The sequence below is a fragment of the Pristis pectinata genome, chromosome 14, assembly GCF_009764475.1.
Source record: "Pristis pectinata isolate sPriPec2 chromosome 14, sPriPec2.1.pri, whole genome shotgun sequence".
NCBI lineage: Eukaryota > Metazoa > Chordata > Chondrichthyes > Rhinopristiformes > Pristidae > Pristis > Pristis pectinata.
The window spans coordinates 48,369,764-48,397,179 of NC_067418.1; the positions used below are offsets into that span (position 1 = coordinate 48,369,764).

General features: G+C 46.1%; 1 protein-coding gene across 12 annotated transcripts in view; it reads left to right on the forward strand.

Moving 5' to 3' along the window:
• LOC127577687 (lysosomal acid phosphatase-like) overlaps nt 1-27,416 on the forward strand; it is a 281,423-nt gene that overhangs the window by 1,977 nt on the left and 252,030 nt on the right. For all 12 annotated transcript variants that reach the window (XR_007957420.1, XM_052029119.1, XM_052029122.1 and 9 more), the window contains exon 2: nt 27,131-27,226. Coding sequence is in view for 11 of the 12 variants with exons in the window: in XM_052029119.1 (XP_051885079.1) it covers nt 27,131-27,226 (96 nt within the window). In the remaining variant the exon portion in view is untranslated. The remainder of the gene's footprint in view (nt 1-27,130; nt 27,227-27,416) is intronic.

The following is a 27,416-nucleotide window of genomic DNA, read 5'->3' on the forward strand; positions in this document are numbered from 1 at the left end:
AGAGACAGGTGCATGTCTTAATTTCTATACTTAATGCCCTGACGGATTAAGGCCAGCATACCACATTTGGGGCACCAACTTGCTTTTCTATCGCTGTTAGTGAACCAGTTGGTGTACGACAATCAGAGCTCTTTACTTTGGATTTTAAGTTCACAGCTGTCGTGGTGGGATTCAAACTTTTCCAGATGAACAGTCCAGGCTTCTGGATACTAATGCAAAAACAATGTTGTCATACCTGTGAATGGGACAGTTGACTTTGCTTCTGCACCTCTGCTCCACATGGTGAATGAATCATGTGGTTGGTCACAGGGCTGATGCAAAGTAGGTTCTTGGAGTGTAAACTTCAACCAAGGAGTGAAGGCATCTTAAGATAACATAAGATTTCTTGGTTAGTCCCGTGTACCTGGAAACACACTGAAATGCATCTTTTGCGTAGAGTGTTCTGGGGGCAGACTGCAAGTGTTGCCACACTTCTGGCGCCAACATAGCATGCCCACAACTTCCTAACCTGTACGTCTCTGGAATGTGGGAGGAAACCGGAGCTCCCGGAGGAAACCCACATAGATACACGGGGAGAACGTACAAACTCCTTACAGCGGCCAGAATTGAACCTGGGTTGCTGGCGCTGTAATCGCGTCACACTAACCACTACACTACAGTGCCTGCCCACACAAGTTGGCTTGGGCTGTGAAATTATTCCTCTTGTGACCAACCAGGAGTGAGTTAGAAGCCCTAGTGATCATTGAGAAGATGGAGAGCCAAGTGACTGTTGAGCGCAGTTTATCATGGGGGCCCGTTCCATCCACTTGCAAAGCAGTGTCGCCATGACGGTGTAAAGTAGACCAAGTCCCCCTCGTACATGTGGAGCATCAGTATCCTCTCTAAAGCTGCTCTGAGCAGTGGGCTGAAATCTGAACTGAGCAGTGGCTCCCGCCTGGAATGACATTGAGGTGGTGGGTCAGGGTGACGGTGATTTCTGCAGGCATATCATTCCGTGTGTGCCATAAGAAGATGTAATGCCTGTGAGGGTGGCCCGAGCGGAGTCAACCCGAGCCTTTGATGTGCTCTCTGGAGCGACAGAGGTGGGTGTATGTGACCCTGCAGATTTCAGATAGGATCACTGAACATGACTCCTTTTATCCCCCCCACCCCCCTTTCCCCCCCCACCAACCCTCCCTGTAATGTCTGTGACTTTTGGCCTAAAGCTCCCATTTGAAGCAGGTAGTCAGTGGGATGAGCATGGACAAACTGATCCAAATGCCAATTTGTTAGTTAAGATCAATTGAAGGGTTCAAGGTGCAGCGGAATAGTTATCAGCACGTGCAAACTGCCCTCGTAGAGGTCTCTAACAGCCTGCAGAACTCTGACCTTTGTGTGAGTTGTCTTTGAAGCACAGAGACGTTTGGCATGTGACTGTCAAATAATTGTATCATCATTTGCACTGACAGTGCAGAACCAGGCATCGCAAGAGGATTGAGGATTCCTGTTTCCTCCTGAAAACTTGTCAGGCATGCCAGTAAACTTTTGGGAGTGGCACAACGTGGCCATTTCTGAGTTCCAGTCCCGGTTAAGGCCACTTTCAGTGGCACGGTGCTGTAAAAATCCACAGCCGCCAGTCAAACGTCATTGCTGGTGGACTTGTCTTAGAGTTGGTGCAGTGCAGCTTCACTGAAATAATTCTCAGGATGAGGAAGTTGCTCAAAGGAGAGATTAAGATTGGCCGATGGTCACTGGTGTTTGAGGACAGGAGGTGATGTCAAAGTCCAAGTCGAGTTTATTGTCACGTGCACAAGTACGTGTATGCACAGGTGCAATGAAAAACTTACTTGCAGTGGCATGACAGGCACATAGATCTGAAAAGGTGGGTGCTGTTTCCTCTGGCTGGAGAGAATGGAGCCAGGGCATAGTCTCAGGACAAAAGGGTCCTAGGAAGGAGGAATGTCTTCTTCCTAAGGCTCTGTCATCTGGTTTTTTCCTTCTCCTTCCTGACGTCGGCCAATGTTCCGTTGTTGAATACATTTCAAGGTGCAACCGATTGGAATTTTGAACAATGCAAGAATCGGAGGAGACTGGGGAGATGGACAAGGTACGGGATTGGGCATAATCTTACTAAATGATGGAGCACAGAATTGAGGAGCCATATAACCTACTCTTAGTCCATAAGCTGTTGCAGCTGCCACACTGACAGTGCAGCACTTCCTGACCACTGCACTACACTGCCAGAATAAATGTCATGGCCAGATCCGAAGGTAGGGTTTAAATCTAAAACCTAACTCTGAGTGCAATACTGCTGAGCCAAGGGTTACTTAGGAAATGATGGTTCATTCCCTTCTACACAATAGGCATGGTAGTGTAGCGGTTGGCGTAATGCTTTACAGTGCCAGCGACCTGGGTTCAATTCCGGCTGCTGTCTGTTAAGGAGTTTGTCCGTTCTCCCCGTGTGTCTGCACGGGTTTCGTCCAGGTGCTCCGGTTTCCTCCCACATTCTAAAGACGTACGGGTTAGGAAGTTGTGGGCATGTTATGTCGGCACCAGAAGCGTGGCGACACTTGCGGGCTGCCCCCAGAACACTTTACACAAAAGATACATTTCACTGTGTGTTTCGATGCACATGTGACTAATAAAGAGATCTCATCTTATCATTTGGGATCTTCTGCATGAGCTTCTACACTGCTTCAAAACCCTTGTCATCGTTAACTGAAGGAACCATAGAACCATACAGCACAAAACAGGCCCTTTGGTCCACCATGTGCCGTCCATCAAACCACCCTCACACTATCTAACCCCTTCCTCCCGCATATCCCTCTATCTCACATTCCTCCATATGCCTATCCAACAAACTCTTGAACCTGTCCAATGTATCTGCCTCCACCACCACCCCAGGCAGTGCATTCCATGCACCAACCACTCTCTGGGTGAAAAACCTCCCCCTGACATTTCCCCTGAACCTCCCACCCATAACCTTAAAGCCACGCCCTCTTGTCTTGAGCATTGGTGCCCTGGGAAGGAGGTGCTGACTGTCTACTCTATCTGTCTACTATTTATCTGAACTCACAGATAAAATGCTGTGGTTTTTTTTGTTACTATATTGTGAGAGAAGACAAATAAGAGATTTCTAGTAAGGAAGGTTTGCCTGACCTCATGATCATTTGAGAAATTCCCAAGCGACTGAGAGTGGATTTCATTAATGCACACATTGAAAGCATGACCAGCTCTGGAGAAAATGATTTGAGGGAGGTATTTTTACTTTAATGAAACACCTTCGGGAGAAAGGTGGAAGACTGAATGATAAACTGATGTGGTTAACCAAGGGTGTGGCTGGTGTAGTAAGAGCATACAGGGGAGGCAAAGGATGGGAATTGATCTGCAATTGAGATTAGAAATGCCAGGAGAGTGAGAAGCAGAAAAAGAGAGTGCAGCATAAAATCTTAAGGGTAATGAAGTGTTGTTATGAGGCGCGGGAGAAAGAGGTGGCCGAGATCGAGAGCACTTTGGGGAAGTGGTGTCTCAGATGGCAGAATTGCTTTTTACCTTCCCACTTTGAAAATAGTGGGCCTGAACTGGGGTTTGCAGTGAGAGGGAGAGAGCACCTCTTTAATTTGAGAAGGAAAGGCTCAAAGTTCATTGCATTCTTTCTCGATGTTGCTAGGGGTGATGGGACCCAAGAGATGCTCTGTTCTCCCAGTGATGGCTCGCACAGCATATTGGCTGCCATTTTTGAAGGTCTTATTGATCAGGCAATTATGACCCATCATGAAGGGGGGATAGGAAACTAAAGGCTCAATTCACTGCATTGCTGGAGATTTTTTTTTGCGATTGTGTGCGGATTTCTATGCAGTGAGTGCAGAACTTGTTCAGTGAGTCAACTCCCTTCCCGGGAACCCTTCTCTGACAGCTGACTCTGCACACGGAGTGGAGCTCGCTGTCATGAAGAGATGAAGGAAGGTGTAGGGAAAAGTTGTGGAAGGGAACGGGGCCAGTGCTCCCAAACAGCTTCTGCACAACGTGGTGTCACCTCCACCGGGTGCACCACTGTAAAGGTCCTCTGTAACATTGGCAGTGCTCTGCTAACCCTGGTGGAAGGATTTCAAGCTGTAGCCTAACCCGGTTGAAAAGGCCCAGCTAATTCCCAATCAGTTTGCTGAGCTGGATCAGTACCAGACTTGTTTCTCTACGACAAGTCATGTCCTTGACTGTGGTGCTCTCCTCTGGCTTAAAGTAAAGGTAGTGTGTGCAGTATGCCAAAAATCAAGGATGTTCGGTCAGCCTCTTGTATAACTCTCCAGTGTCTCCAGACTCTGTCCCCATCAGCCTCTCACATACCTGATCCTTTGCCTGTTCTCACACCTTCCCTCCCATCTTGTGTACATTTGAGACCCCACTCTCTGCTCTACCAACACAAATTAGGAACCCATGTAGGCCACTCATCCCTTCAAGCCTGCTTCGCCACTTCATAAGATCGTAGCTGATCCGATTGTAACCTCCAATTCACTTTCCCCTCTACCCGTGGAAACCTTTCACCTCATTCAAATAGTCAAAGGCTCTGTTTCCGTTACTTGCCTCAACAGCCATCTTTGGACCATCTTGACCTTGAGGGACTGCTGAAGAAGAATTTTGTTGTTGGGCCAAAAATTGGATTTAATATCCATGAGCTTTGATTTCAACTAGTACACTCTTTTTGGAATGCCAGAAGGTGCTTGTTATCTGTAATGCCCATAGATTTACCACTTCTTGGAAGTCAAACCAGGGGAGGACTTGTATAGTGAATGGTAGAGCCCTGGAGAGAGTTATGGAACAGAGGGACATAGGAGTACAAACACATAGTTCCCTGAGGTCAGTGTCACAGATTAATAGCGTGGTGAAGAAGGCATTTGGCACGCTGACATAAGAGCGACTGCAGGTGCTCAAATCTGGAGCGCCACACACACACACACAAAATGCTGGAGGAACTCAGCAGGTCAGGCAGCATCTATGGAGGGAAGTGAACAGTTGACATTTAGGGTCCGAGACCCTTCGTCAGGACTGGAAAGGAAGAAGCACGCTGGCCTTCATCAGTCAGGGTATTGAGTATAGAAGTTGGGATGTTACGTTGCAGTTGTACAAGACGTTAGTGATGCTGCAGCTGGAGTATTGTGTATAGTTTCGGTCGCCCTGTCATAGGAAAGACGTCATTAAACTGGAAAGAGTGGGATCAAGACTTACGAGAATGTTGCCAGGAATAAAGGGGCTGAGTTATAGGGAGAGGTAGGGCAGGCTGGGACTTTATTCCTTGGAACATTGGAGATGAGGGGTGATCTTATAGAGATGTATAAAATCATGAGGGGCCGAGATAGGGTCAATGTACACAGGACTTTTCCCAGGGAAAAGAAACCCAAAAACCAGAGGGCATAGATTTGTGAGAGGGGAAAGATTTAAAAAGGACCTGAGGAGCACCACCTTCACGCAGAGGGTGGTGCGTGTATGGAACGGGCTTGCCAGAGAAAGTGGTAGAGGCAGGTACAATGACAACATTTAAAGGACATTTGGATAAGTAGATGGATAGGAAAGGTTTAGAGATATGTGGACAAACATGGGCAAATGGGATTAGTTTAGGTGGGCACCGTGGTAGGCATGGACGTGTTGGGCTGAAGGGCCTGTTTCCATGCTGTATTACTCTAATGACCCTGCAACACTGTCCGTGACAAGCCATCCTTTGCAAATGCGTGCCAGTGCTGTCGAGCTAACTGGGAACTTTCAACGTCTTTAGTCAGTCTGTCCTTAATTTAAAGACTTCAGTGATTTCCACACAACTGACGTTAGGCTAATTGGTCTATAATTCCCTGGTTTCTGTCTCTCCTCTCTAAATAGTAGAGTAGGCATGCCTAATTTTCCAGCCTAAAGGAATAGTTCCAAAGTGGAGAAATTAATATTTTAGTCGGAGCATCTACAGTGTTCTTGCCTACGTCTGTGGTGGCTGTAAACGGTGGATCCAAAGGGGAATTGGGTGATGGAGGACATAATTCAGCCTTTTGTCCTTGTTCTGCCACTCATTAATCTGGCTGGATGAAATAAACACTTGGAACGTGAAGGATCTGGACTAAAATGATGACTCTTTTGAAAATCTGGCATGGGCACAATAGTCCCTGCTGTAAGATACCGTGAAGAAAGTCATGAGAGATCTTTGTGTTTGAGCAGAGGATACTGGAAGCTTTAAGGTACTGGGAATGTGGCGGGAGTGCAGAAGAAAACAAGAGTCAATAACCAAGCATGATTACCAGCAGCAGGAGGACAGCTTATGGTCAGAATAGGGGAAGTGGTGTCTCAGAACTGAAGTGGCAGGATTGCTAAATTATTTTCTTGTAACTGCCAGGTTGTTATTTACAAGGGACGGACAATTGAATGTAGATAAGATGCATTGTTGGCCTGAATAACTTCCTCTGTGATGTTATATTCTATGAGCTTGACACAAGGGAGATTTTGGGGAACTTTAAAGCAAGGGATTTTGTTCTGGCAAGCATGTGTGCAGTTTACTGGTCTGAAGCTTCAGCTGCAGAATACAGTGTGTAGAGGGAACTTCACATCTGCAGCTGTAGAATATGTGAACTAGTCACCATGAAATTGCTGTAAGGTCTTCCTCCATATCTAAGGCACACAGATGTGACGACAAAGTGTATAGCATTTGTGTAGCCATTCACAGCTGAATATGGCTGCGCTACCGAATGCTGTTGGGTGCCATTTTAGTTTGCTAACATCATTGATTGCTTCCCAGGGTGATCCTGGAATAAAGATAAGTCCTTGCAGGAGACTGTAGATGCCGGAATCTGAAGCAAAAATTAAAAAACAAATTGCTGGAAGAACTCAGTGGATAAAGAAACATTGGGGGGTGGCGGGGGAGAGATGGTCAATGTTTTGGGTCGAGACCCTGCATCAGGGCTTACACTGTAGAGAGAAGATGGCCGGTGTAAAGAGGTGAGGGGGATGGTGGTAAGATGGGCTGGTAGGCGATAGGTGGAACCAGATAAGGGAGAGATGATGGGCAGATGGAATTGTCTGGGTTTCAAATCCTGGCTTTGTTTTACCGTGCACCATTGTCATACGTCCTCCTACCTTGTCTCTGACACCCTCCTGTTAGATGAGTACTGGTTGTGACTGTGAACTGAGTCACTGGAGAGATACTGAAGCTGGTGATATAAATGGTCTTTATTCATCACGACGAGCCGGCATTCTCCTGGAGACCCTCTCAACCGAGTCTCCCTGAACACACAATACATCAATTTTATGCTCTTAAGAACAAACGTAACAGCAGGTGATTCAATACAATCTGAGTATCTGGAATGGGATTGTTTACTTCAATATTCCATTGAGTTACACATCTACAATGGGAGACACCTCTGAATGTTCAAACACCTTTACTGGAACAAAGTAATTCACACGGATGGTCTAAAAGCTTCTGAGGACACACAACCCAGGCACCCAAAATTAATGCTGTGAGGGCTGACTCTCTGAGCGCAAAAATATAGAGCATGAACATTACAGCACAGTGCAGGCCCTTTGACCCACAATGATGTGCCGACATTTTATCCTGCTCTAAGATCTATCTAACTCTTCCCTCCCACATAGCCCCCCATTTCTCTATCATTCATGTGTCTATCTTAGAGTCTCTTAAATGTCCATGATGTATCTGCCCCCACAGCCTTTGCTGGCAGTGCGTTCCACGCACCCGCCACTCTCTGTGCCAATCACCTTAAAATTGTGTCCCCTCGTGTTAGCCATTGTTGCCCTGGGGAAAAAGTCTCTGACTGTCCACTTGATCTATGCCTCTTATCTTGTACACCTCTATCAAGTCACTTCTCATCCTCCTCCTCTCCAAAGAGAAAAGCCCTAGCTCACTCAACCTATCCTCATAAGACATGCTCTCCAATCCAGCCAACATCCTGGTAAATTTCCTCTGCACCCTCTCTAAAGTTTCCACATCCTTCCTATAATGAGGTGGCCAGAACTGAACACAATCCTCCAAGTGTGGTCTGACCAGAGTTCTATAGAGCTGCAACATCACCTTGTGGCTCTTGAACTCAATACCCTGACTAAAGAAGGGCAACACAACATATGCCTTCTTAACAACCCTACCGAACTGCACGGCAGCCTTGAGGATCTATGGATGTGGACCCCAAGATCCCTCTGTTCCTCCACACTGCTAAGAGTCCTGCCATTAACCTTGTATTCTGCCTTCAAATTCGATCTCCCGAAGTGTATCATCTCACACTTATCTGGGTTGAACTCCATCTGCCACTTCTCAGCACAGCTCTGCATTCTATCAATATCCTGTTGTAATCTACAGCTTTTACACTATCCACAACACCACTAACCTTTGTGTAATCAACAAACTTACTAACCCACCCTTCCACATCCTCATCCAAGTCATTTATAAACACCACAAAGAGCAGGGGTCACAGAACAGATCCCTGTGGAACACCACTGGTCACCGACCTCCAGACAGAACACGCTCCATCTACCACCACCCTCTGTCTTCTATGGGCGAGCCAATTCTGAATCCACAAGACCAAGTTTCCCTGAATCCCATGCCTCCTGACTTTCTGAATAAGCCTTCCATGAGGAACCTTGTCAAACACCTTACTAAAATCCACGTACGCCATATCCACTGCTCTACCTTCATCAATGTGCTTTGTCACATCCTCAAAGAATTCAATCAGACTCGTGAGGCACGACCTGCCCCTCACAAAGCCATGCTGACTATCCCTAATCAGCCTACGCTTCTCCAAATGCCCATAAATTCTGTCTCTAAGAATCTTCTCCAGTAATTTTCCCACCACTGAAGTAAGACTCTCTGGTCTGTAATCCCCTGGGTTACCCCTACTCCCTTTCTTAAACAAAGGAACAACATTTGCCACCCTCCAATCATCTGGCACTACTCCTGTGGCCAGTGAGGACACAAAGATCATCGCCAACTAAAAAATTATACATATATCAAACCAAAGATCCTTCCTGGACACACCTAACAAAATCCACTTAACATCTATCCCCTTTACACTAAGGAGGTCCCAATCAATATTAGGGAAGTTGAAATCACCCATGACAACAACCCTGTTATTTTTGCACCTCTCCAAATTCTGCCTCCCGATCTGCTCCTCAGCGTCTCTGCTGCTATTGGGGGGTCTGTAGAATATTGCCAATGGAGGGATCGCTCCCTTCCTGTTTCTGACTTCTACCCACACTGACTCAGTGGACAATCCCTCCAGGACATCCTCCCTTTCTACAGCTGTGACACTGTCCCTGATCAGCAAAGCCACTCCCCACCTCTTTTACCTCTGTACCTGTCCCATTTGAAACATCTAAACCCTGGAATATCCAGCAGCTATTCCTGCCCTTGTGACAGCCAAGTCTCTAATGGCCACCACGTCATACTTATCCACTCTCTAAGTTCATCAGCCTTGTTCCTGATACTTCTCACATTAAAGCAGACAGACTTCAGCCCATCCAACTGACTGCAATTTTGCCCTTTCAACTGCCTATCCTTCCTCAGTCTTCTTGCACTCTGCATCTACTAATGAAGCAACCTCTGACCTATCACTCTGGTTCCCATCCCCCTGCCAAACTAGTTTAAACCCTCCCCAACAGTTCTAGCAAACCTACCCACAAGAATATTGGTCCCCCTCCAATTCAGGTGTAACCCATCCCTTTTGTACAGGTCGTACCTTCCCCAGAAGAGATCCCAATGATCAACAAATGGGAAACCCTGCCCCCTGTACCAATTTCTCAGCCAACTAATTGTCAGGCAAATATCCCAACTATTGACAGAGCAAATCTGCCTGTGACCATGTTTGATGTGCTAGGTGAGAACATCAGTCTGGTCTGCAAGCTTTCTTGCACTCGGTCACAATGGTGCAGAATAATGTAGCCAGTGTATTGGTATTGGTTTATTATTGTCACTTGTACTGAGGTACAGTGAAGAACTTGTCTTGCATACCGATCATACAGGTCAATTCATTACACAGTGCAGTTACATTGGGTTAGTACAGAGTGCATTGATGTAGTGCAGGTAAAAACAATAACCGTACAGAGTAAAGTGTCACAGCTACAGAGAAAGTGCAGTGCAGTAAAGTGCAAGGTCACAACAAGGTAGATAGTGAGGTCAGAGTCCATCTCATTGTATGAGGGAACCGTTCAATAGTCTTATTCACAGTGAGGTAGAAGCCGTCCATAAGTCTGGTGGTGCGTGCCCTCAAGCTCCTGTATCTGATGTTGCCTGGTCTGATGTAGGCCAATTAACACCCCACCATTGTCTTAAGGTTGGCTGATGCATACCAGAACGTCTCATCATCACATCACTTTGCAAACCACATCCCTTGAGCAGCCAGCCCCCTGCTATGGGTCAGCAGTCTGTGCTCTGTAGGCAGTGCTGTTTGTTTACAAATCTGTCCTTTTAACTTCAAACTGGTTACAGTTTGCAATTTACATTAAGAACTGAAGACTGGTTCTTGTTTGAATTAATACCTGGTATATACATATAATTCCATAACTCCCGAATCCCTAAAAAGTACTAGAGCCTTGTTGGCTTTTGCCACAAAGGTTAAGATGACATCAAACATTTGCTGAAAACTCTCAACTGTGCAGCCAGCTTCTCTGGAGAGAGAAATGTTTCAGGGCGATGACCTTGTGCCATGAAATGTTACCGCTGTTTCTCCCTAAAGGTGCTGCCTGACCTGCTGAGTATTACCAGTATTTTAGAGTCAGTCTTGCAGTGAAAGAAAAACCAGGCCTTTTGGCCCACCAAGTTGATGCTAACCATCGACTGCCCACTTACACTAATTCCATTTCATTCTCCCCACATTCCATCAACAACCCCTGAATCTATCACTCGCCTACGCACTGAGGTCAACTTACAGTGGCCGATTAACCTGAGAACCTGCATGTGTTTGGGATGTGGGAGGAAACTGGAGCACCCGGGGGAAGCCCATGCAGTCACAGGGAAAACATGCAAACTTCACACGGATAGCGCCGGAGGTCAGGATCGAACCTGTGTCTCTGACGCTGTGAGACAGCGGCTCTACTACCTGTGTCACTGTGCTGCCTTTGTTTTGGAACAGAGGCAGCTGAGGGGAGACTTCATGGAGGTGTCTAAATTTTGAGGCACGTAGATGAGTAGTTCCTGTTTATCTCTCAGAGCAGAAGGGTCGAGAGCCTCTGGGCATATTTGTTGAAATATTTGGTGGTAGGTTTAAAGTGGACGAGTACTGGTGCTGCCTGAGAGGTAGAAATCCTTTCGGCATTTAAATACTGCAGTAAAGCTCCAATAATCTACTATCTGACCAATCAGAAATCCCAATGGTTTGGCATCCGGCTCAGAGGTGATGTTTTCTGGGATCTCCGGAAACCCATAGTGTAGCGGTTAGCATAACGCTTCACAGCGCCAACGACTCAGGTTCAAATCTGGCCACTGTCTGTAAGGAGTTTGTGCATTCTCCGTGTCTGCGTGGGTTTCCTCCGGGTGCTCTGGTTTCCTCCCACATTCCAAAGACGTACGGGTTAGGAAGTGGCAGACATGCTATGTTGGCGGCAGAAGTGTGGCGACGCTTGCGGGCTGCCCCTAGAACACTATGCAAAAAGATGCATTTCGATGTACATATGACTAATAAAGATATCTTATCTTGTCATCAGGGCCACTGCACTCCCTTTTTACCTTACCTGGTTCTCTGGAGAAGTTATTATAATGCTGTGAAACATTTTTTTTAAAAAGTGAATTAGAAGTGTGTTGAGGTATTGATAGTAATATCCAGTAATCCAGAAAATCTGCCAGTCTGGCACCACCAATGTCCTGAGCAAGCCAGATTATTGGAGTTTTACTGTAAGTGGATACAGGGTGTAGTGGGGATTAGGCTTGGTAAGTCTTTCTTCTCCAGTGCAGGGAGAATGGGTTGAATGCTCTCCTGTGTCATAAATTCTGTTTTTCTGTTCCACCAGACCAACTACCCCTGTCGCATTCTTCCTGCTCCCAAGTCCACCGGGTGAAGCCCTCAAGGCCGCCTTACCCCTGAAAGCTCTTTGTTCTCCATTTCCTTTCCTTTCTCCTCTTCATCCTCGGGAGTTTATTTCTTTTGAGGTGTAACTTCTTGCTCCCTTGATCCTTTTCCCACTAATTGCAGACCACCCAGCTTTTCTTCCAGTCCCCATGTTAGCCCATCTGCTGAATCTGTACCTCAGAAAGAGGCCGTTTGGCACATCGTGCTGACTGAAGACTATTATCAAGCTTACTCCCACTTTCCGGCTGTTGAAGGTTATGCCTTTTCAAGTTTTTTTTTCTATTTCAATCTTTTTATTAGTTTTCAAGTTAATACAGATTAATATATAACATCAATGTTTGTACATGTAATACAAAGAGATCAGGAGAACAATCATGGCATAGATAATCATAAAGAACAATAAAATATAAAAGAAATCTGTAGATCCAATGATCTCTTAGTAAATGAATATTATATAAAAGAAAGAAAAGAAAAAGATATATATATATATATATAAAAGAAAAGAAAAGAAAAAAAAATCCCCAAACCAATAAGAAATTATAAATAATATATCAAACCAAACTAAACAAATTTCAAAAAAAAAGACTGGACTGAAATTTCTCAGTAGAAAAGGAGCAATATTATGTCGTCAACTCCGTTCCTCTAAATTGAAAAGTTATTGAAAGGGGATCTACATCATGTGAAAATATTGACTAAATGGACTCCAAATATCTTCAAATTTAAGCGAAGATTCGACAGTACCACTCCTAATTTTTTCCAAGTTTAAACATGATATAGTTTGAGAGAACCATTGAAAAGTAGTAGGGGGTATTGGATCCTTCCATTTAAGCAAAATGGATCATTTGGCCATTAATGTAACAAAGGCAATCATATGGTTAGTGGAAGCAGACAAATGGCCAGAACAAGTTCTGTCTTCTCAGCTAGTCCACCGACCATCTCGTTCAAATTTGTCATAGTTACCCTACTCCTCAAAAAAAAAAGTTGACTGGGAACAGGGTACTAGTTTGCAAAGCTGGGGAAATCAAGGATTTTTCTTCAAATGTATTGTTTTGCTTTCATATCTGTCCCTATCTTTGCTTGAACTCCTTTGAATCCATTTCTTACTCCTGCCACAATACCAAAGAGGCCCTGATGCAAATGCACTGATGTAATCCTGCGTGAGTGTGACAAAGGTTACCACTAATCATCATTCTTGAACTGCCTGCAGTTTTTGTGGGCATTTCCACCCCCCTCCCCCCCATAAATTTTGTGTCAGAGGATGTCTACTATTTCTTACTTGCCTTTGACAATACTATTGGCACAAAAAAGTGCACTGACATCTGACCGGCAGTCCTTTCTAGAAATTGTCAGAATGCTTCTCTGATGTCCATAGAACCTTAGAACCGTACAGCACAAAACAGGCCCTTCAGCCCACCGTGTCGTGCCGTCCATCAGACCACCCTCACACTACCTAACCCCTTCCTCCCACATATCCCTCTATCTCACGTTCCTCCATATGTCTATCCAACAAGCTCTTGAACCTGTTCAATGTATCTGCCTCCACCACCACCCCAGGCAGTGCATTCCATGCACCAACCACTCTTTGGGTGAAAAACCTCCCTCTGACATCTCCCCTGAACCTCCCACCCATAACCTTAAAGCCATGACCTCTCGTCTTGAGCATTGGTGCCCTGGGAAGGAGGCGCTGACTGTCTACTCTATCTATTCCTCTCAATATTGTATATACCTCTATCATGTCTCCTCTCATCCTCCTCCTTTCCAGTGAATAAAGCCCTAGCACCTTAAGCCTCTCCTCATATTCAATACTCTCCAATCCAGGCAGCATCCTGGTAAATCTCCTCTGCACCCTCTCCAACGTCTCCACATCCTTCCTATAATGAGGCGACCAGAACTGAACACAGTACTCTAAGTGTGGCCTAACTAGAGTTTTGTAAAGCTGCATCATAACCTCGCGGCTCTTAAACTCAATCCCGCGACTTATGAAAGCCAACATCCCATTGGCCTTCTTAACTGCTCTTTCCACCTGTGAGGCAACTTTCAACGAACTGTGACTATGAACCCCCAGATCCCTCTGCTCCTCCACACTGCCAAGTACCTTGCCGTTTACCCTGTACTCTGCCCTGGAGTTTGTCCTTCCAAAGTGTACCACCTCACACTTCTCCGGATTGAACTCCATCTGCCACTTGTCAGCCCAGCTCTGCATCCTATCAATATCCCTCTGTAAGCTCCGACAGCCCTCCACACTATCCACAACACCGCCTATCTTAGTGTCGTCTGCAAACTTACTAACCCAGCCCTCCACCCCCTCATCTAAGTCATCTATAAATATCACAAAAAGTAGAGGTCCCAGAACCGATCCCTGTGGGACACCACTAGTCACTGCCTTCCAATCCGAGGGCACTCCCTCCACCGCAACCCTCTGCTTTCTACATGCAAGCCAATTCCTAATCCACACAGCCAAGCTTCCTTGGATCCCTTGGCCTCTGACCTTCTGAAGAAGCCTACCATGAGGAACCTTATCAAACACCTTACTAAAATCCATGTAAACCACATCCACCACACTACCCTCATCAATCTTCCTGGTCACCTCCTCAAAGAACTCTATCAGGCTTGTGAGGCAAGATCTTCCCTTCACAAAGCCATGCTGGCTGTCCCTAATCAGTCCATGATCCTCAAGGTGTTCATAAATCCTATCCCTTAGAATCCTTTCTAACAGCTTACCCACCATAGACGTGAGACTCACCGGTCTATAATTCCCTGGCCTATCCCTATTACCTTTCTTGAACAAGGGGACCACATTCGCAATCCTCCAATCCTCCGGCACCACCCCCGTAGACAACGAGGACTCAAAGATCCTTACCAGCGGTTCAGCAATCTCCTCCCTAGCCTCTCGAAGCAGCCTGGGGAAAATCCTGTCAGGCCCCGGAGATTTATCTGTCTTAATATTATTTAACAACTTCAACACATCCCCTCTCTTGATATCAACAACCTCGAGAACATTACCCCTACCAGCACTCCCTTCCGCATCATCAAGACCCCTCTCCCTGGTGAATACCGGAGAAGTACTCATTGAGAACTTCTGCCGCCTCCAGGCAAATTCTCCCACCTTTGTCCTTAATCGGACCTACCTTCACCCTAGCCATCCTCCTACCCTTCACGTACTTGAAAAAGGCCTTGGGATTTTCCTTAACCCTACTAGCCAAAGCCTTTTCATGTCCCCTTCTAGCTCTCCTCAGCCCTTTCTTAAGTTCCTTCCTCGCTACCCTATATTCCTCACTGGCCCTGTCTGAACCTTGCTGCTTATACCTCACGTATGTTACCTTCTCCCTAACAAGTCGTTCCACCTCTCCCGTCACCCACGGTTCCTTCACCCTGCCATTCCTTCTCTGCCTCACCGGGACATATTTATCTCTAACATCCTGCATAAGATCCCTGAATATCGACCACATCCCCATGGTACATTTTCCTTCAAAAAGGACATCCCAATTTACACTCCCAAGTTCTCTCCTTATAGCCTCATAGTTCGCCCTTCCCCAATTGAAAAACCTCTTGTCCTCTCTGCACCTGTCCCTGTCCGTGACAATTTTAAAGGTTATGGAGCAATGGTCACTGTCCCCCAAATGCTCACCCACCAATAGATCCTTCACCTGTCCCGGTTCATTTCCTAAAACTAGATCTAACATGGCATTCCCTCTAGTCGGCCTGTCAACATACTGCGTCAGGAATCCCTCCTGGACACACGTAACAAATTCCGTCCCATCTAAACCTTTGGCACTAAGCAGGTTCCAGTCTATATTTGGGAAGTTGAAGTCTCCCATTATAATAACCCTGTTATTTCTGCTTCTAAGCAGAAACTTGCTCCTGCTAAGGATCCACTGATCACCCGCCAGCCCTTGCTCGCCCAATCCCCACCCCACCCACCCCCCCCACCTTTTTTATACTGACTACCTCCCCCTTTTCTTTCCAGTCCTGATGAAGGGTCTTGACCCGAAACATAAACTGTTCATTTCCCTCCATAGATGTGGCCTGATTTGCTGAGTTCCTCCAGCTCCTTTGTGTGATGCTCCTGCTAGGTATTCATGTGTTGTCATTGGCTTTGGTGCCTGCCATAAGCTCTGAAGTTCTGTCTCGCTCCTTTGTAATAGGAAACTGAAGCAGGGTGTTAGTATCCTGGGTGTTACATTTAACCCCAATGAGATTTGGCACGGTAGTGTAGCAGTTAGTGTGACGCTATTACAGCGCCAGTGACCCAGGTTCAATTCCACCGCTGCTTGTAAGGACTTTGTACGTTCTCCCTGTGTCTGCATGGCTTTCCTCCAGGTGCTCTGGTTTCCTCCTATGTGCCAAAGATGTACAGTGTAGGACCTATGGGTGTGCTATGTTGGTGCCGGAAGCGTGGCGACACTTGCGGGCTGCCCCCCCAGCACATTCTCAGTAATGCAAAAAGGCGCATTTCACTGTGTGTTTCGATGTACGTGTGACTAATAAATATACAGATCTGCTCCGTCACGAAGACCACATTTCCACTTCAACAACGTTGCCTTGTTCTGCCCTGCCTTTGCTCATCTGATGGACTCCTGGCCAACCTCTCTTGTTCTACTCTCTGTCAACTTAAAGTCACGTAAAAGTCTACTGCTGGGGTGCTGACCTGCACTGGTTCACTTCTCCCCCAACTCCTGCTTTACCTCTGTTCATCTGACCTCCATTGGCTGCCAGAGTTTGGAATTCACCTCTTTGTTTTCAGGGTCCCTCTCCTCAGTATCTCTAGTCTTTCCCCCGCACTTGAAATATCCAAGAAATCAGTGTTCCTTAAATTTAATTGGTCCAGCATTGGTAGCCGTGTCTTCAACAGCCAAAGCACGAGAGAGTGGAATTGTGTGTCTAATTATAGAGTTATATAGCATGGTAACAGGCCCTTCGGTTCACAGAGTCCCCACCAACCAATTACACTCATTCCGCATTTATCCATTCTTCCCCACATCACCATCAACTGTCCGCAGTTTCACCCACTCGCGCTGTGGGCAATTTGCCACAGCCACTGAACCCACCGATAAGCAAACTGTGTCGTCGTGTCAATTCTCCAGGTCTTTGCCTCTTTGCTCCTTTCATTTGAAGTTCCTGTGACAAGCAGTGACGTTTTCACTACATTAAAGGAGTAAGAGTAAACACAACTCCGAGCTGTGGATTTTACTCTGTTGTGCTGGAAACCACAAGCCCCCCGTAGTCTTTCTCCTTCTGATCCACACCGGTTCTCCCCAGCCCCCCTGTCATCCAGTTTTGTTACTGTCTGCTGGGTCTCCTCTCCCCTACCCCAGATGGTTCCATCCGCCCGTCATCCCTCCCTTATGTGGTTCCACATTGCCTTCCTTACTTATCAGATTCCTGCAGCTGCAACCTCACGGGTCTCCACTTACCACTTTCCACCCTGTCTCCACCCTCCTCCCCCCGGCCCCACCCCCCAACTGACTCCATCTGACCCCCTCCCCCTCCCCCTCCACACTCTCAGTTCTGATGCAGAGGTCTTGACGCGAAACGTGAACTGTCCCGCTGCCTCCACATATGCTGCCTAACTCGCTGAGTTCCTCCAGCAGTTTTTTTTAATTTAAAATTTTCTTCCTGCTTCCTGAGTTGACTTAATTCTTTTTCCCCTCTGTTTCACGACACGGTAGCGTAGCAGTTAGCGCGATGCTATTACAGCACCAGCGATCAGGGTTCAATTCCCGCTGCTGTCTGTAAGGAGTTTGTACACTCTCCCCGTGTCTGCGTGGGTTTCCTCCAGGTGCTCCGGTTTCCTCCCACATTGCAAAGACGTACGGGTAGGTTAATTGGGTTTAAAATGGGCGGCGCGGACTCATTGGGCCAGAATGGCCTGTTACCACGCCGTAAATAAAATTTTTTAAAAAACTAAATAAAAACCCTCTTCAGGCCAGGATCCTCATACCCAAAGTAAGTTATGGAGGCTGAATCCCTGAAGATGATCCTGACTCTGGGTTCTGGTTGATGTCCCTGATGTCCCACTCCAATGCAAACCCTGGGCTCCCTGGGGGTGGTGGGAGGACGTTCTGGCTGAAGAGAAAGTGTTACCTCTTAGTGACTGCTTCTAATTATAAGAAGCGTGGACGGCCCATGTAAACATAAAGACACGGAGGTGATGGCAATTGGCCCTTTCTGCCTGTGCTGACTCTTTGAAAGAGCAGCCATGTTTAAACTCCCATTCCATTGACTTCAAGTCAAACGTCTCAGATGCTAAACTGATACCCAGCCTCGGAACTGCGGAAGCTCTGATATCTTGGGGGACTTAAAGGGCTGGATAGGAAGTGGATGAGACCATATTTGAAAATGAAGCTGAAAGTCTGAGGTGCCACTTAACTGGGAGTAAGTAAAGGTCAGCAGGCACTGGGCTATTGGCTGAACAAGACATAGTATGAATTAGGACGTGACAGGACAGTAGAACAAGGGAATCCAGTCAGGTATATGAATACTTGTATTTGGGGGATGGGAGATCCATGAGCATATTTCTTTTTCTAATAACTGTGGGCTCTGTAGTGTAATGGACAGCATGTTGGACTTCTAATCATGTGTGCCCAAATAATTCAAAGGTTGTGGGTTTGAGTCCGACCTGAGTTGGTATTTAGGGCAGGAACAGTAGTGTGGCGGTTAGCGCGACGCCATTACAGCGCCAGTGACCTGGGTTTAATTCCGGCCACTGCCTGCGAGGAGTTTGTACATTCTCCCCGTGTGTCTGCGTGGGTTTCCTCTGGGTGCTCCTGTTTCCTCGCACATTCCAAAGATGTATGGGTTAGGAAGTTGTGGGCACGCTACGTTGGTGCTGGCAGCGTGGCGACACTTGTGGGCTGCCCCCCACAACACTACGCAAAAGAAACATTTCACTGTGTGTTTCGATGTACATGTGACGAATAAAAGGTATCTTAAATTTAAAAAAAAATGTGCAGATGTAGGAAATCTGAAACAAAAACAGGGATGGATGGAAGCACTCAGAAGGTCAGGCAGCATCTATGGAAAGATTGAGCTAACATTTTGGGTCAGATCGAGGAAAGTGAGAAAATGAGTTTGAGGGGAGGGATGGGGGGTGGTGGATAGGACAATGTGTGATGGAGTGAGGTCACGGATACTATTGGGATAAGCTGTTGGTAAAGTTATCTGGTTCCTATGTTAGTGAGGGCAGAGAGAGAGAGCACGAACAAAGAAGCATAAAAGCTGTTACAATTGGAGAGAGACAGCACAAAGAAACATAACAGCTGCGAAATGGGGAGCTGTAGGAAATGCCCAAAAGGTCGGGATGTGCCAGTGGAAAGGGATAATCTGAGTGACTATTACAGGTGGAAGACGTGTAGCAGAAGCGGCCAGTTCTGATGCAAACAGAAAAACACCTTGCCTGAAGTTGTAGAGTTCAGTATTGAGTCTGGACAGCTGTAATGTGCCCAGACAGGAGATGACGTGCTGTTCCTCAACCTCGCATTGAGTCTTGTCAATCGAAACAAACTGCAGATGCTAAGAATCTAATAGAGAAACAGATAATGCTGGAAACACTCAGCAGGTCAGGCAGCGTCTGTGGGAAGAGAAACAGAGTTAATGTTTCAGGTGGAAGACCACTTGTCGGTGCTGGAAAGAAGATACAAGCCTGTGGAGCTGCAGGGAGGGAGGTGGTGGTGCTTCTGATAGGGTAAAACCAGGGTGACGGTGGGGATCGGCTGTGAACCAAGCTATCTGGTCAGTGAGCGAATGGGAGCAGTCAGAGAGTGAGAAAATAGACAAAAGTAGGAGTGTGAAACACAGGAGCAGGGAGACTCACATGGCAGATCAGGCGGGACATTTTGGTATTGGTTTATTGTTGTCACTTGTGGCTCTCAGCACCTTGCTGCTTTAAACTGCCCTGTCCGTGATGGGTATTACATTAGTAGCAGTGTTTCCCCACATCCTTTTGTATCTGACGTGTGATTCTTGCTTCACATCAAAACTTCTGCTTCTGCTGCTGTGCTGTGACCATACACTGTTTTAACAAGCGCATTAAAGTGAGATAAGATAAGATATCTCTTTTAGTCACATGTACATTTGAAATACACAGTGAAATGCATCTTTTGCATAGTCTTCTGGGGGCAACCCGCAAATGTCGCCATGCACAGGGCTTGAAGATTTTTGGTGCTGCTTGTTTCTAAAAATGGCAATGTGGCTGTTTGGTAGGCATGATTCAATGCTTGTTTTTTTCACAAGTTGAATTTTGAAAGTCAGTTAACCTGGGCACAAACTTGTTCTGCAGTGCCTTGATTAGGAAGGCACCAAAATTCCAATGATACGGCAAATCTTTAACTGCTAATGTAATTGCTAATCTTACCTAACCTTCGGATTCTGGTCCTGAATGTGTAACTTTGGTGCCAGTTTAAAGTAATTCCGCAATCTCTCTCATGAAAGGAAACCTCTAGTATCATGCAAAATGAAAGGTCAACCAATGTGCCCTATATAGCTGAGCTGATCACTGTTAACATTGCTTTTGTGCAATCTTGTGTGGCTTCATTTTCAAGTGGGCACCATTTCACCCTCTCTGTACACCTCAACAATATTGTTGGCCAAGAAAACATCTCCATCCCTGCACAAACTTGCAGACTTAAGGGCTCCCAGTGTAATTGGATAGGGTCTGTTGTACCATTTTGCACCCTTCTCATTGATCAATCCCAAATGTTAGCCTTTGTGCTCCAGCTTAAACTTTAGTCTCATGCTTCAGGTCTAAACATTGAAATGACTTAGTTTGCCACTGAAAGTATATAGCCACTCAATGTCTTCAACTTTAAAGAATGAAAGATTCTGGAGTACCAGTTTTCCCTAGTGTATGTACTTTTGTGGAATGATAATGCAGTAATGTGCAGAGAAGCACAGAGAGCTCCAATGGCACTGGTAAATCCAGGGTTGCTCGAAGAGTGGATGTATGTGCACCACAATACACGTGATCAAATCTGTCATGCACTTGTCACACTTAATTGTGTACAATCCCAAACCTTCTCTTAAGAACATTGACTGAGACATTGGAGGGCTTTCAGGTGAAATGTTCTGATCCTAAAACTACAAGGAAATGTTGATCATTCGGACAGTGATAGCCAGCTCCACCACTTTCATTTATGGGATACAGCCCTTCCATTAATTGCCATTGAAATGATTGCAAATGAATGGATTCAGTGCGGTCATCTTCCAGTTGCATCCAAGCTTAGGGCATTTTTTAAAAAATACAGCGGAGTTATTTTTGAGGGGTAGAAGTCTTAAGACTATTCTGTTTCTTGACGCATGTATGGCCTATTACAGTGCCTCAGACATTGGATCCCACTTGATTCCCATGGCTGGAGCCCCAATCCCTGCTGCTGGAACCCCCAGTTCCTGCTGATTCCCACCATCTCAGTTGTCAGCAGCTTTAAATTCCTGGGCCCAACACATAGAGACAAGGAAGGCGCTCCTGCGTCTTTACTTTCTTAGGAGGTTAAGGAGCCCTGGCTTGTCGCCAAACACTGCAACAAACAGCTACATATGTACTGTTGGAAGTGTCCAGACTGGTTGCATCATGGTCTGGTACAGCAACCATACAGCACAAAACAGTCCCTTCGGCCCACCAAGTTGTGCCGTCCATCAAACCACCCTCACACTATCTAAACCTTTCCTCCCGCATATCCCTCTATTTCAACTCAAATGCCTGAGAAAATATGAAGCTGCAGAGAGTAGTGGACTCAGCCCAATGCATCACGGGCACATCCCTCCCACAGATGTAGGAAATCTGAAACAAAAACAGGGATCGATGGAAACACTCAGCAGGTCAGGCAGCATCTATGGAAAGAAAGAGCTAACAGTTTGGGTCAGATCTAGGAAAGTGAGAAAATGAGTTTGAGGGGAGGGATGGGGGGTGGTGGATAGGACAATGTGTGATGGAGTGAGGTCACAGTTACTATTGGGATAAGCTGTTAATAAAGTTACCTGGTTCCTATGTTACTGAGGGCAGAGAGAGAGAGCACGAACAAAGAAGCATAAAAGCTGTTACAATTGGAGAGAGACAGCACAAAGAAACATAACAGCTGCGAAATGGGGAGCTGTAGGAAATGCCCAAAAGGTCGGGATGTGCCAGTGGAAAGGGATAATCTGAGTGACTATTACAGGTGGAAGACGTGTAGCAGAAGCGGCCAGTTCTGATGCAAACAGAAAAACACCTTGCCTGAAGTTGTAGAGTTCAGTATTGAGTCTGGACAGCTGTAATGTGCCCAGACAGGAGATGACGTGCTGTTCCTCAACCTCGCATTGAGTCTTGTCAATCGAAACAAACTGCAGATGCTAAGAATCTAATAGAGAAACAGATAATGCTGGAAACACTCAGCAGGTCAGGCAGCGTCTGTGGGAAGAGAAACAGAGTTAATGTTTCAGGTGGAAGACCACTTGTCGGTGCTGGAAAGAAGATACAAGCCTGTGGAGCTGCAGGGAGGGAGGTGGTGGTGCTTCTGATAGGGTAAAACCAGGGTGACGGTGGGGATCGGCTGTGAACCAAGCTATCTGGTCAGTGAGCGAATGGGAGCAGTCAGAGAGTGAGAAAATAGACAAAAGTAGGAGTGTGAAACACAGGAGCAGGGAGACTCACATGGCAGATCAGGCGGGACATTTTGGTATTGGTTTATTGTTGTCACTTGTGGCTCTCAGCACCTTGCTGCTTTAAACTGCCCTGTCCGTGATGGGTATTACATTAGTAGCAGTGTTTCCCCACATCCTTTTGTATCTGACGTGTGATTCTTGCTTCACATCAAAACTTCTGCTTCTGCTGCTGTGCTGTGACCATACACTGTTTTAACAAGCGCATTAAAGTGAGATAAGATAAGATATCTCTTTTAGTCACATGTACATTTGAAATACACAGTGAAATGCATCTTTTGCATAGTCTTCTGGGGGCAACCCGCAAATGTCGCCATGCACAGGGCTTGAAGATTTTTGGTGCTGCTTGTTTCTAAAAATGGCAATGTGGCTGTTTGGTAGGCATGATTCAATGCTTGTTTTTTTCACAAGTTGAATTTTGAAAGTCAGTTAACCTGGGCACAAACTTGTTCTGCAGTGCCTTGATTAGGAAGGCACCAAAATTCCAATGATACGGCAAATCTTTAACTGCTAATGTAATTGCTAATCTTACCTAACCTTCGGATTCTGGTCCTGAATGTGTAACTTTGGTGCCAGTTTAAAGTAATTCCGCAATCTCTCTCATGAAAGGAAACCTCTAGTATCATGCAAAATGAAAGGTCAACCAATGTGCCCTATATAGCTGAGCTGATCACTGTTAACATTGCTTTTGTGCAATCTTGTGTGGCTTCATTTTCAAGTGGGCACCATTTCACCCTCTCTGTACACCTCAACAATATTGTTGGCCAAGAAAACATCTCCATCCCTGCACAAACTTGCAGACTTAAGGGCTCCCAGTGTAATTGGATAGGGTCTGTTGTACCATTTTGCACCCTTCTCATTGATCAATCCCAAATGTTAGCCTTTGTGCTCCAGCTTAAACTTTAGTCTCATGCTTCAGGTCTAAACATTGAAATGACTTAGTTTGCCACTGAAAGTATATAGCCACTCAATGTCTTCAACTTTAAAGAATGAAAGATTCTGGAGTACCAGTTTTCCCTAGTGTATGTACTTTTGTGGAATGATAATGCAGTAATGTGCAGAGAAGCACAGAGAGCTCCAATGGCACTGGTAAATCCAGGGTTGCTCGAAGAGTGGATGTATGTGCACCACAATACACGTGATCAAATCTGTCATGCACTTGTCACACTTAATTGTGTACAATCCCAAACCTTCTCTTAAGAACATTGACTGAGACATTGGAGGGCTTTCAGGTGAAATGTTCTGATCCTAAAACTACAAGGAAATGTTGATCATTCGGACAGTGATAGCCAGCTCCACCACTTTCATTTATGGGATACAGCCCTTCCATTAATTGCCATTGAAATGATTGCAAATGAATGGATTCAGTGCGGTCATCTTCCAGTTGCATCCAAGCTTAGGGCATTTTTAAAAAAATACAGCGGAGTTATTTTTGAGGGGTAGAAGTCTTAAGACTATTCTGTTTCTTGACGCATGTATGGCCTATTACAGTGCCTCAGACATTGGATCCCACTTGATTCCCATGGCTGGAGCCCCAATCCCTGCTGCTGGAACCCCCAGTTCCTGCTGATTCCCACCATCTCAGTTGTCAGCAGCTTTAAATTCCTGGGCCCAACACATAGAGACAAGGAAGGCGCTCCTGCGTCTTTACTTTCTTAGGAGGTTAAGGAGCCCTGGCTTGTCGCCAAACACTGCAACAAACAGCTACATATGTACTGTTGGAAGTGTCCAGACTGGTTGCATCATGGTCTGGTACAGCAACCATACAGCACAAAACAGTCCCTTCGGCCCACCAAGTTGTGCCGTCCATCAAACCACCCTCACACTATCTAAACCTTTCCTCCCGCATATCCCTCTATTTCAACTCAAATGCCTGAGAAAATATGAAGCTGCAGAGAGTAGTGGACTCAGCCCAATGCATCACGGGCACATCCCTCCCACAGATGTAGGAAATCTGAAACAAAAACAGGGATCGATGGAAACACTCAGCAGGTCAGGCAGCATCTATGGAAAGAAAGAGCTAACAGTTTGGGTCAGATCTAGGAAAGTGAGAAAATGAGTTTGAGGGGAGGGATGGGGGGTGGTGGATAGGACAATGTGTGATGGAGTGAGGTCACAGTTACTATTGGGATAAGCTGTTAATAAAGTTACCTGGTTCCTATGTTACTGAGGGCAGAGAGAGAGAGCACGAACAAAGAAGCATAAAAGCTGTTACAATTGGAGAGAGACAGCACAAAGAAACATAACAGCTGCAAAATGGGGAGCTGTAGGAAATGCCCAAAAGGTCGGGATGTGCCAGTGGAAAGGGATAATCTGAGTGACTATTACAGGTGGAAGACGTGTAGCAGAAGCGGCCAGTTCTGATGCAAACAGAAAAACAGCTTGCCTGAAGTTGTAGAATTCACTATTGAGTCTGGACAGCTGTAATGTGCCCAGACAGGAGATGACGTGCTGTTCCTCAACCTCACATTGAGTCTTGTCAATCAAAACAAACTGCAGATGCTAAGAATCTAATAGAGAAACAGATAATGCTGGAAACACTCAGCAGGTCAGGCAGCGTCTGTGGGAAGAGAAACAGAGTTAATGTTTCAGGTCGAAGACCACTTGTCGGTGCTGGAAAGAAGATACAAGCCTGTGGAGCTGCAGGGAGGGAGGTGGTGGTGCTTCTGATAGGGTAAAACCAGGGTGATGGTGGGGATCGGCTGTGAACCAAGTTATCTGGTCAGTGAGCGAATGGGAGCAGTCAGAGAGTGAGAAAATAGACAAAAATAGGAGTGTGAAATGCGGGAGCAGGGAGACTCGCGTGGCAGATCTGGCCGGACATTTTGGTATTGGTTTCTTGTTGTCACTTGTGGCCCTGAGCATCTCGCTGCTTTAAGCTGCCCTGTCCGTGATGGTTATTACATTGGTAGCAGTGCTTCCCACATCCTTTTGCATCTGATGTGTGATTCTTGCTTCACATCAAAACTTCTGCTTTTGCTGCTGTGCTGTGACCATACACTGTTTTCACAAGTGCATTATCGTGAGATAAGTATCCTCTTTGACCAAGCTTTTATTCGCTCATCTCTATATGGAGATAGGGTTTGGTGTAAAATGTCTGTTTTATTCCCCTCTCCCACAAGACCTGGGCCCCTGTACCTCACTCTGCAAATAGATCGTCAAATTCCTCATCAGCAGACCTCAGTCAGTGAGGATCGGTACCAACATCTCCTTCTAGCTGACCATCAACACAGGCACACCTCAAGGGTGCGTGCTTAGCCCCCTGCTCTACTCTCTGTACACACGGCTGTGTGGCTAAGCACAGCTCCAATGTACAAATTCGTCGACGACACCACTGTTTGGGCGAATCACAGGTGGCAATGAGTCAGCTCACCGGAGCAAGATGGGACACCTGGTTGATGGTGCCACAACAACAACCTCTCACTGAACGTCAGTAAAACTAAAGAGCTGATTGTTGACTTCAGGCAGGGAAAGAGGGTGAAGATGCACCAGTCTACATTGTGGGTCAGTGGTGGAGAGAGTCAGCAGCTTTAAATTCCTGGGACCGACACATAGACACAAGGAAGGCGCTCCAGTGTCTTTCTTAAGGAGGTTCAGCTTGTCACCAAACATGGCAACAAACTTCTACAGATGTACTGTTGGAAGTGTCCTGACTGGTTGTACCATGGTCTGGTACAGCAATTCTAATGCACAGGAATGCAAGAAGCTGCAGACAGTAGTGGACTCAGTAGTGGAGGGCACATCCCTCCCCACCATCAGTAGTATCTACAGTAGGTGCTACCTCAAGAAGGCAACATCTATCATCAAAGATCTCCACTATCCAGACCATGCCATTTTCTCGCAGCTACCATCGGGCAGGAGGTACAGAAGCCTGAATTCCCACACCACCTGGTTCAAGAACAGCTACTTCCTGTTCTTGAACCAACCAGCACAACCCTAATCACTACAGTTCAGCAACACTATGACCACTTTGCACTAAAATGGACTTTTGTTCTAATTGAGTTCTTTCTTGTAAAAATTGTATATATGTTCGATTTGTTTTTCTTGTGAATGCTGCTTATCTGATGCTATGTGCCTGTGATGCTGCTGCAAGTAAGTTTTTCATTGCTCCTGTACTTGGGCATATGACAATAAGCTCGACTTTGACGGTTTGTCTTGCTGCCTCTAATGTAGGAATGAGAAGGTGCTTCACAAGAATGTGATTGTACAGAACCACACGCTCAACAGCATAATGAGATCATGGTGGGCAGGAGTGGGGGTGGTGTGGGAAGGAAGCTGAGAGAGAGAGTCTGGCACCAGGGGACAGAGGGCAGGGGTATCACTGGTGGAGCAGTTAAAACCATTTTTTCTTTCTTTCTCTCCTCTCCCCACCTCCCCCTCCCCCCCACCCACCCCCCAACCTTTTTACTTTCTTTTTCTCTTCCTTTATAGAGTGACAAATAATAAAATTCAGCCTTTTGTAACTCTGACTCTTTCCACAGGTTTATCGTCATGGTGATCGATCTCCTGTCAGAAGATACCCAAAAGATCCAATTACGGAGAAGGATTGGCCCCAAGGTTTTGGGCAGCTTACCCAGGTCAGTGACCTCTGTTCCTGCTCTCCTCCCATTTTGACGCTTCCCGTAACCGAAGAGGCCATTTGGCCACTCGCACCCATTCTGTCGTTCAATGTCATCAGGGTGTTCTTTTCCCTCAGCACTAATATCGCACATTCCTAATATTTGAACTGTCCAGCCATTGAGCCTTGTTAGATCTCAAGATGACGTT